Source organism: Salmo trutta, chromosome 25 (assembly GCF_901001165.1).
Source record: "Salmo trutta chromosome 25, fSalTru1.1, whole genome shotgun sequence".
Lineage (NCBI taxonomy): Eukaryota > Metazoa > Chordata > Actinopteri > Salmoniformes > Salmonidae > Salmo > Salmo trutta.
The window spans coordinates 17,331,598-17,343,526 of NC_042981.1; the positions used below are offsets into that span (position 1 = coordinate 17,331,598).

General features: G+C 44.2%; 1 protein-coding gene across 1 annotated transcript in view; it reads right to left on the bottom strand.

Moving 5' to 3' along the window:
• The window catches only part of LOC115162092 (rho GTPase-activating protein 5), a 75,361-nt gene that overhangs the window by 20,047 nt on the left and 43,385 nt on the right, over positions 1-11,929 (bottom strand). The window contains exon 4 of the mRNA XM_029713053.1: positions 2,450-2,527. Coding sequence (XP_029568913.1) covers positions 2,450-2,527 — 78 coding nt within the window. The remainder of the gene's footprint in view (positions 1-2,449; positions 2,528-11,929) is intronic.

The window sequence follows — 11,929 nt, forward strand, 5'->3', positions numbered from 1 at the left end:
AAAAACACTGAGCTTGTAAAGATAATAAGGAAAACAGAGAGCTTGTAAAGATAATAAGGAAAACAGAGAGCTTGGAGAGATAATAAGGAAAACACTGAGCTTGTAAAGACAATAAGGAAAACAAGAGAGCTTGTAAAGATAATAAGGAAAACAGAGAGCTTGTAAAGATAATAAGGAAAACAGAGAGCTTGGAGAGATAATAAGGAAAACAGAGAGCTTGGAGAGATAATAAGGAAAACAGAGAGCTTGTAAAGATAAAACAGTGAGCTTGTAAAGATAATAAGGAAAACAGAGAGCTTGTAAAGATAATAAGGAAAACAGTGAGCTTATAAAGATAATAAGGAAAACAGAGAGCTTGGAGAGATAATAAGGAAAACAGAGAGCTTGTAAAGATAATAAGGAAAACAGAGAGCTTGTAAAGATAAAACAGGGATCTTGTAAAGATAATAAGGAAAACAGGGATCTTGTAAAGATAATAAGGAAAACAGAGAGCTTGTAAAGACAATAAGGAAAAAAGAGAGCTTGTAAAGACAATAAGGAAAACAGAGAGCTTGGAGAGATAATAAAGAAAACAGAGAGCTTGTAAAGATAATAAGGAAAACAGAGAGCTTGTAAAGATAAAACAGGGATCTTGTAAAGATAATAAGGAAAACAGGGATCTTGTAAAGATAATGAGGAAAACAGAGAGCTTGTAAAGATAATAAGGAAAACAGAGAGCTTGTAAAGATAATAAGGAAAACAGAGAGCTTGTAAAGATAAAACAGGGATCTTGTAAAGATAATAAGGAAAACAGGGATCTTGTAAAGATAATGAGGAAAACAGAGAGCTTGTAAAGATAATAAGGAAAACAGAGAGCTTGTAAAGATAAAACAGGGAGCTTGTAAAGATAATAAGGAAAACAGGGATCTTGTAAAGATAATAAGGAAAACAGAGAGCTTGTAAAGACAATAAGGAAAACAGAGAGCTTGTAAAGATAATAAGGAAAACAGAGAGCTTGTAAAGACAATAAGGAAAACAGAGAGCTTGGAGAGATAATAAGGAAAACAGAGAGCTTGTAAAGATAATAAGGAAAACAGAGAGCTTGTAAACATAAAACAGGGATCTTGTAAAGATAATAAGGAAAACAGAGAGCTTGTAAAGATAAAACAGGGATCTTGTAAAGATAATAAGGAAAACAGGGATCTTGTAAAGATAATGAGGAAAACAGAGAGCTTGTAAAGATAATAAGGAAAACAGAGAACTTGTAAAGATAATAAGGAAAACAGAGAGCTTGTAAAGATAATAAGGAAAACAGAGAACTTGTAAAGATAAAACAGGGATCTTGTAAAGATAATAAGGAAAACAGGGATCTTGTAAAGATAATGAGGAAAACAGAGAGCTTGTAAAGATAATAAGGAAAACAGAGAGCTTGTAAAGATAATGAGGAAAACAGAGAGCTTGTAAAGATAATAAGGAAAACAGAGAGCTTGTAAAGATAAAACAGGGATCTTGTAAAGATAATAAGGAAAACAGGGATCTTGTAAAGATAATAAGGAAAACAGAGAGCTTGTAAAGATAAAACAGGGATCTTGTAAAGATAATAAGGAAAACAGAGAGCTTGTAAAGATAATGAGGAAAACAGAGAGCTTGTAAAGACAATAAGGAAAACAGAGAGCTTGTAAAGATAATAAGGAAAACAGAGAGCTTGTAAAGACAATAAGGAAAACAGAGAGCTTGGAGAGATAATAAGGAAAACAGAGAGCTTGTAAAGATAATAAGGAAAACAGAGAGCTTGTAAACATAAAACAGGGATCTTGTAAAGATAATAAGGAAAACAGAGAGCTTGTAAAGATAAAACAGGGATCTTGTAAAGATAATAAGGAAAACAGGGATCTTGTAAAGATAATGAGGAAAACAGAGAGCTTGTAAAGATAATAAGGAAAACAGAGAACTTGTAAAGATAATAAGGAAAACAGAGAGCTTGTAAAGATAATAAGGAAAACAGAGAACTTGTAAAGATAAAACAGGGATCTTGTAAAGATAATAAGGAAAACAGGGATCTTGTAAAGATAATGAGGAAAACAGAGAGCTTGTAAAGATAATAAGGAAAACAGAGAGCTTGTAAAGATAATGAGGAAAACAGAGAGCTTGTAAAGATAATAAGGAAAACAGAGAGCTTGTAAAGATAAAACAGGGATCTTGTAAAGATAATAAGGAAAACAGGGATCTTGTAAAGATAATAAGGAAAACAGAGAGCTTGTAAAGATAAAACAGGGATCTTGTAAAGATAATAAGGAAAACAGAGAGCTTGTAAAGATAATGAGGAAAACAGAGAACTTGTAAAGATAATAAGGAAAACAGAGAGCTTGTAAAGATAATAAGGAAAACACTGAGCTTGTAAAGAAAAAATACATTTCTAGGAGAATATCGTAGGTAAAATAGTGAGTTGACAATTGCAGCTGTGTTTTACCTTGATCAAACTGCTTCTGGATATTGTCTTGATCAGTCTTGTTCCCACTCACGCGATACAGGCCCTCTGTTGTAAGTCCTGGAGGACAAAAGAACAGACATATTTAGAGCATAAGTACAGGCAGTGTGAATCTACTACTTGACCTGCTATCAACATGGTTCCACTGTGAAAAGGGCAGGAGAAGTTTAAAGACACTTTTCCATTTAGCAATGATTTCAGATCAGAGAAAAATAAAACACAGACACAACCACCGTGATATTAAGCATGGCCCGAGACGATTTGTACACACACACACACACACACACACACACACACACACACACACACACACACACACACACACACACACACACACACACACACACACACACACACACACACACACACACACACTGTGGAGGAGGTAGAGGAAAAGGCTGTCAGTTTTGAGGGGTAGAGGAAACAGGCCCTGTCCCTGGGATACAATAAGCAGCACCTCCAAACCTAATCTAACCAATCCAAACCTAACCTAACCAAACCTAACCAAACCTAACCTAACCTAACCAAACCTAACCTAACCTAACCTAACCAAACCTAACCAAACCTAACCAAACCTAACCTAACCTAACCAAACCTACTTACAAACCAGCCCAATAGCCAGGCCTATTTAGAAGATTATTCATATTAAACATGATGAGGCATTGTCCTTGCATTGTCTAGAGACAGTCAATTGCCATTTTTATTAGGATCCCCATTAGCTAACACCGTAACTCTAGCTAATCTTCCTGGGGTCCAACACCAGTTAACAAGACATTACAAACAACCACAAATCAAGACTTCACAAACATTCAACAAGTAGACAATACAGACAATTAAAATACCTGACAGGAAACACATTTAACATTCAGTTGATGCTTTCTATTTCCTGTCCAGTCATATGGTCTATAGCATTAGATGTTCTTTTGTTTTTCTTGAAGGTGGATTTACTTTTTGCCTGAGAAATATGTATTGGTAAAGAGTTCCATTCAGCTATGGCCCTACATAAAAATGTTGATTTAAGATGATTTGTCCTTGGCTTAGGTTGTCTTAGCTGCCCTGAATTTGCCTGTCTGGTTTGGTGGTTATGCGTGCTGCTAGTATGTACTAACTGGTCTGAAAAATACTGTTTTTTTTTTTAAAATATAATATTACTAAAGAAAATCAGAAGACTGGATAGTAATTTGTTTTCAACGTGAAGCCAGAGAAGCCAGAGACTCTGATGCATTTGGATAAGATTCATATAGATAGATCAATGAAGAGCTAATCTGGCAGCTGTCACGCCCTGGCCATAGAGAGGGTTTTATTCTCTATTTTAGTTAGGCCAGGGTGGGCATTCTATGTCCTTTTTTCTGTTTTGTATTTCTTTATTTTGGGTATGGTTCTCAATCAGGGACAGCTGTATATTGTTGTCTCTGATTGGGAGCCATACTTAGGTAGCCTGTTTTCCTTTGGGTTTTGTGGGTGGTTAATTTCTGTTTAGTGTTGCTAACCTGACAGAACTGTTTGGCTGTCGGTTCCTTGTTTCTTTGTTTAAGTGTAATAAATACATGATGAGCACTCACCACGCTGCGCCTTGGTCTACTCTCTGCAACGGCCGTTACAGAACCACCCACCACAAGAAGACCAAGCAGCGTGGTATGGAGGAACAGAGGGTTATAGACTCCTGGACGTGGGAGATGATTTTGGACGGAAAGGGACCCTGGACAACGCCTGGGGAGTATCGCCGCCCGCAGTGGGAGATCGAGGCAGCTAAGGCAGAACGGCGATACTGGGAGGAACAGGCAAATTAACAAAGCAGGCACGAGAGGCAGCCCCCCCAAAAAATGCGGCTGGGGGGGCACATGGGGAGATTGGCGGAGTCAGGCAATAGACCTGAGCCAACTCCCCGTGCTTACCGTGGGGAGCGTTTGATGTGGAGAGCACCGTGCTATGCGGAAGTGCGCACGGTCTCTCGCCCATCCGCATGCACCGTCCGGTGCGGTCGATACCAGCCCCCCGCAAGTGCCGTGCTAGAGTGGGCATCCAGCCAGGGAGAAGTGCGCCAGCGCAGCACATGTGGCCACCAATGCGTCTCCTAGGTCCAGCCTTCCCTGCGCCTGCTCTACGCACGGCAGCCCTCAATCTCCAGCACAGCCCAGTTCGCCCTGTGCCAGCGCTTCGCCCGTGCCGGGCTACAGTGACAACTCAGCCAGGACGGGTTGTGCAGGCCGTGCGCTCCAGACCTCCAGTGCGTCTCCGGGACCCGGTCTATCCGGTGCCTGCTCCCAAAGCCAGGCCTCCTGCATGTCTCCCCAGCCTGGTGAGTCCTGTGCCTGCGCCCAGAGCCAGGCCTCCTGCAAGTCTCACTAGCCTGGTGAGTCCTGTGCCTGCGCCCAGAGCCAGGCCTCCTTCAAGTCTCCTCAGCCTGGTGAGTCCTGTGCCTGCTCCCAGAGCCAGGCCTCCTGCAAGTCTCCTCAGTCTGGTGAGTCCTGTGCCTGCTCCCAGAGCCAGGCCTCCTGCAAGTCTCCTCAGCCTGGTGAGTCCTGTGCCTGCTCCCAGAGCCAGGCCTCCTGCAAGTCTCCCCAGCCTGGTGAGTCCTGTGTCTGCGCCCAGAGCCAGGCCTCCTTCAAGTCTCCCCAGCCTGGTGAGTCCTGTGCCTGCTCCCAGAGCCAGGCCTCCTGCAAGTCTCCTCAGCCTGGTGAGTCCTGTGCCTACTCCCAGAGCCAGGCCTCCTTCAAGTCTCCTCAGCCTGGTGAGTCCTGTGTCTGCTCCCAGAGCCAGGCCTCCTGCATGTCTCCCCAGCCTGGTGAGTCCTGTGCCTGCCGCCTGTCCGGAGCCACCAGAGTCGCCCGCCAGTCCGTAACCGCCAGAGTCGCCCGCCAGTCCGGAGCCGCCAGAGTCGCCCGCCTGTCCGGGGCCCGCTGCGAGGGTCCCCAGTCCGGGGTCGGCGGCGAGGGTCCCCACTCCAGAGGCGCCACCTAAGTGGGCCAAGCCGAAGGTGGAGCGGGGTCCACGTCCCGCACCAGAGCCGCCACCGTAAGGAAGGCCCACCCGGACCCTCCCCTTTAGAGTCAGGTTTTGCGGCCGGAGTCCGCACCTTTGGGGGGGGGGGGGGGGCACCCTAGTCACGCCCTGGCCATAGAGAGGGTTTTATTCTCTATTTTGGTTAGGCCAGGGTGTGACTAGGGTGGGCATTCTATGTCCTTTTTACTATGATTTGTATTTCTTTGTTTTGTTGCTAACCTGACAGAACTGTTTGGCTGTCGGTTTCTTGTTTCTTTGTTTAAGTGTTCTATAATAAATACATGATGAGCACTCACCACGCTGCGCCTTGGTCTACTCTCTGCAACGGCCGTTACAGCAGCCCTGTTCTGAGCCATTTGGAGCTTTTTTATATCTACCAGGGATTGACCATATAACTGGACAGTACTCTAAGTGTGATAGGACCAGGGATTGACCATATAACTGGATAGTACTCTAAGTGTGATAGGACCAGGGATTGACCATATAACTGGACAGTACTCTAAGTGTGATAGGACCAGGGATTGACCATATAACTGGACAGTACTCTAAGTGTTATAGGACCAGGGATTGACCATATAACTGGACAGTACTCTAAGTGTTATAGGACCAGGGATTGACCATATAACTGGATAGTACTCTAAGTGTGATAGGACCAGGGATTGACCATATAACTGGACAGTACTCTAAGTGTGATAGGACCAGGGATTGACCATATAACTGGACAGTACTCTAAGTGTGATAGGACCAGGGATTGACCATATAACTGGACAGTACTCTAAGTGTTATAGGACCAGGGATTGACCATATAACTGGACAGTACTCTAAGTGTGATAGGACCAGGGATTGACCATATAACTGGATAGTACTCTAAGTGTGATAGGACCAGGGATTGACCATATAACTGGACAGTACTCTAAGTGTTATAGGACCAGGGATTGACCATATAACTGGACAGTACTCTAAGTGTTATAGGACCAGGGATTGACCATATAACTGGATAGTACTCTAAGTGTGATAGGACCAGGGATTGACCATATAACTGGACAGTACTCTAAGTGTGATAGGACCAGGGATTGACCATATAACTGGACAGTACTCTAAGTGTTATAGGACCAGGGATTGACCATATAACTGGATAGTACTCTAAGTGTGATAGGACCAGGGATTGACCATATAACTGGACAGTACTCTAAGTGTGATAGGACCAGGGATTGACCATATAACTGGACAGTACTCTAAGTGTTATAGGACAGGTTGGTTGTTTAGCAACAAAACCGACGCATTGCGCAACTATGGGGCAAAACAGACGGGGTTGGCTTAGACTGTTGACAACATGTCAATTATATTTAGTCTCCAATGTTTACTGTAAACAAGACATTGAATCAAGAACAAGATATAACTAACTGAAATGAGCCACCTACTATTCTCCACATGGCAGTTTGTTGTCATTGTTGCTAGCTATCTGGCCATCCAGAATCACAGCAGCACACAGCCTTCTGCCCCACTTAAGCGTGTGCATCGTTTTCGTGACGTTGTCAGCTAACCTGTCTATACAATCTCAACTCCCCTCACATTGTCCCATAATATATTAATGGCTCATGTTTCTATTCATCATTGCATGATGAGACACAATAGCATGTTTGCAGCATCAGTTTGCCGGTTGGATGGTTGTCAGTCTCAACAGCTGATCTGGGGACAGCACTTGGGGAGCATCTGACCAGCAGAATAATGCAGGCACTGTGTGTGTGTGTGTGTGTGTGTGTGTGTGCGCGTCTCAGACACAGAGCTGAGCAGCGCTGAAGCAGTTTATAGTACACACACACAGGCACGGACACACAGGCACACACACACAGGCACACACACACACAGGCACACACACACACAGGCACACACACACAGGCACACACACACACACGCACAAGCACACACACAGTGTGGGACTAGCTAGCTACAGTACACATTCCTGAGATGCTGCAACATGTCAGAGCAGGTCCTCTCTTAGACTACTGATGTGATGGCACAGTGTGTTTCTATAATAATTTTATATAGAAAAGCACAGGGGTACAGGTAGAGGGGAACGGTAGGAGCTGAATTTAATATATAGCGAAGCACAGGGGTACAGGTAGAGGGGAACGGTAGGAGCTGAATTTAATATATAGTGAAGCACAGGGGTACAGGTAGAGGAGAACGGTAGGAGCTGAATTTAATATATAGTGAAGCACAGGGGTACAGGTAGAGGGGAACGGTAGGAGCTGAATTTAATATATAGTGAAGCACAGGGGTACAGGTAGAGGAGAACGGTAGGAGCTGAATTTAATATATAGTGAAGCACAGGGGTACAGGTAGAGGGGAACGGTAGGAGCTGAATTTAATATATAGCGAAGCACAGGGGTACAGGTAGAGGGGAACGGTAGGAGCTGAATTTAATATATAGCGAAGCACAGGGGTACAGGTAGAGGGGAACGGTAGGAGCTGAATTTAATATATAGTGAAGCACAGGGGTACAGGTAGAGGAGAACGGTAGGAGCTGAATTTAATATATAGTGAAGCACAGGGGTACAGGTAGAGGAGAACGGTAGGAGCTGAATTTAATATATAGTGAAGCACAGGGGTACAGGTAGAGGGGAACGGTAGGAGCTGAATTTAATATATAGTGAAGCACAGGGGTACAGGTAGAGGGGAACGGTAGGAGCTGAATTTAATATATAGAGAAGCACAGGGGTACAGGTAGAGGAGAACGGTAGGAGCTGAATTTAATATATAGTGAAGCACAGGGGTACAGGTAGAGGAGAACGGTAGGAGCTGAATTTAATATATAGTGAAGCACAGGGGTACAGGTAGAGGGGAACGGTAGGAGCTGAATTTAATATATAGTGAAGCACAGGGGTACAGGTAGAGGGGAACGGTAGGAGCTGAATTTAATATATAGTGAAGCACAGGGGTACAGGTAGAGGAGAACGGTAGGAGCTGAATTTAATATATAGTGAAGCACAGGGGTACAGGTAGAGGAGAACGGTAGGAGCTGAATTTAATATATAGTGAAGCACAGGGGTACAGGTAGAGGGGAATGGTAGGAGCTGAATTTAATATATAGTGAAGCACAGGGGTACAGGTAGAGGGGAACGGTAGGAGCTGAATTTAATATATAGTGAAGCACAGGGGTACAGGTAGAGGAGAACGGTAGGAGCTGAATTTAATATATAGTGAAGCACAGGGGTACAGGTAGAGGAGAACGGTAGGAGCTGAATTTAATATATAGTGAAGCACAGGGGTACAGGTAGAGGAGAACGGTAGGAGCTGAATTTAATATATAGTGAAGCACAGGGGTACAGGTAGAGGAGAACGGTAGGAGCTGAATTTAATATATAGTGAAGCACAGGGGTACAGGTAGAGGGGAACGGTAGGAGCTGAATTTAATATATAGTGAAGCACAGGGGTACAGGTAGAGGGGAACGGTAGGAGCTGAATTTAATATATAGTGAAGCACAGGGGTACAGGTAGAGGGGAACGGTAGGAGCTGAATTTAATATATAGTGAAGCACAGGGGTACAGGTAGAGGGGAACGGTAGGAGCTGAATTTAATATATAGTGAAGCACAGGGGTACAGGTAGAGGAGAACGGTAGAAGCTGAATTTAATATATAGTGAAGCACAGGGGTACAGGTAGAGGGGAACGGTAGGAGCTGAATTTAATATATAGTGAAGCAGAGGGGTACAGGTAGAGGGGAACGGTAGGAGCTGAATTTAATATATAGTGAAGCACAGGGGTACAGGTAGAGGGGAACGGTAGGAGCTGAATTTAATATATAGCGAAGCACAGGGGTACAGGTAGAGGGGAACGGTAGGAGCTGAATTTAATATATAGCGAAGCACAGGGGTACAGGTAGAGGGGAACGGTAGGAGCTGAATTTAATATATAGCGAAGCACAGGGGTACAGGTAGAGGGGAACGGTAGGAGCTGAATTTAATATATAGCGAAGCACAGGGGTACAGGTAGAGGAGAACGGTAGGAGCTGAATTTAATATATAGCGAAGCACAGGGGTAGAGGTAGAGGGGAACGGTAGGAGCTGAATTTAATATATAGCGAAGCACAGGGGTACAGGTAGAGGGGAACGGTAGGAGCTGAATTTAATATATAGCGAAGCACAGGGGTACAGGTAGAGGGGAACGGTAGGAGCTGAATTTAATATATAGCGAAGCACAGGGGTACAGGTAGAGGAGAACGGTAGGAGCTGAATTTAATATATAGCGAAGCACAGGGGTACAAGTAGAGGGGAACGGTAGGAGCTGAATTTAATATATAGTGAAGCACAGGGGTACAGGTAGAGGAGAACGGTAGGAGCTGAATTTAATATATAGTGAAGCACAGGGGTACAGGTAGAGGGGAACGGTAGGAGCTGAATTTAATATATAGTGAAGCACAGGGGTACAGGTAGAGGAGAACGGTAGGAGCTGAATTTAATATATAGTGAAGCACAGGGGTACAGGTAGAGGAGAACGGTAGGAGCTGAATTTAATATATAGTGAAGCACAGGGGTACAGGTAGAGGGGAACGGTAGGAGCTGAATTTAATATATAGTGAAGCACAGGGGTACAGGTAGAGGAGAACGGTAGGAGCTGAATTTAATATATAGTGAAGCACAGGGGTACAGGTAGAGGGGAACGGTAGGAGCTGAATTGAATATATAGTGAAGCACAGGGGTACAGGTAGAGGGGAACGGTAGGAGCTAATTTAATATATAGTGAAGCACAGGGGTACAGGTAGAGGAGAACGGTAGGAGCTGAATTTAATATATAGTGAAGCACAGGGGTACAGGTAGAGGAGAACGGTAGGAGCTGAATTTAATATATAGTGAAGCACAGGGGTACAGGTAGAGGGGAACGGTAGGAGCTGAATGTAATATATAGTGAAGCACAGGGGTACAGGTAGAGGAGAACGGTAGGAGCTGAATTTAATATATAGTGAAGCACAGGGGTACAGGTAGAGGGGAACGGTAGGAGCTGAATTTAATATATAGTGAAGCACAGGGGTACAGGTAGAGGGGAACGGTAGGAGCTGAATTTAATATATAGTGAAGCACAGGGGTACAGGTAGAGGGGAACGGTAGGAGCTGAATTTAATATATAGTGAAGCACAGGGGTACAGGTAGAGGGGAACGGTAGGAGCTGAATTTAATATATAGTGAAGCACAGGGGTACAGGTAGAGGAGAACGGTAGGAGCTGAATTTAATATATAGTGAAGCACAGGGGTACAGGTAGAGGGGAACGGTAGGAGCTGAATTTAATATATAGTGAAGCACAGGGGTACAGGTAGAGGGGAACGGTAGGAGCTGAATTTAATATATAGTGAAGCACAGGGGTACAGGTAGAGGAGAACGGTAGGAGCTGAATTTAATATATAGTGAAGCACAGGGGTACAGGTAGAGGGGAACGGTAGGAGCTGAATTTAATATATAGTGAAGCACAGGGGTACAGGTAGAGGGGAACGGTAGGAGCTGAATTTAATATATAGTGAAGCACAGGGGTACAGGTAGAGGAGAACGGTAGGAGCTGAATTTAATATATAGTGAAGCACAGGGGTACAGGTAGAGGGGAACGGTAGGAGCTGAATTTAATATATAGTGAAGCACAGGGGTACAGGTAGAGGGGAACGGTAGGAGCTGAATTTAATATATAGTGAAGCACAGGGGTACAGGTAGAGGGGAACGGTAGGAGCTGAATTTAATATATAGAGAAGCACAGGGGTACAGGTAGAGGGGAACGGTAGGAGCTGAATTTAATATATAGTGAAGCACAGGGGTACAGGTAGAGGGGAACGGTAGGAGCTGAATTTAATATATAGTGAAGCACAGGGGTACAGGTAGAGGGTAACGGTAGGAGCTGAATTTAATATATAGTGAAGCACAGGGGTACAGGTAGAGGGGAACGGTAGGAGCTGAATTTAATATATAGTGAAGCACAGGGGTACAGGTAGAGGAGAACGGTAGGAGCTGAATTTAATATATAGTGAAGCACAGGGGTACAGGTAGAGGGGAACGGTAGGAGCTGAATTTAATATATAGTGAAGCACAGGGGTACAGGTAGAGGGGAACGGTAGGAGCTGAATTTAATATATAGTGAAGCACAGGGGTACAGGTAGAGGGGAACGGTAGGAGCTGAATTTAATATATAGTGAAGCACAGGGGTACAGGTAGAGGGGAACGGTAGGAGCTGAATTTAATATATAGTGAAGCACAGGGGTACAGGTAGAGGGGAACGGTAGGAGCCGAATTTAATATATAGTGAAGCACAGGGGTACAGGTAGAGGAGAACGGTAGGAGCCGAATTTAATATATAGTGAAGCACAGGGGTACAGGTAGAGGAGAACGGTAGGAGCCGAATTTAATATATAGCGAAGCACAGGGGTACAGGTAGAGGAGAACGGTAGGAGCTGAATTTAATATATAGCGAAGCACAGG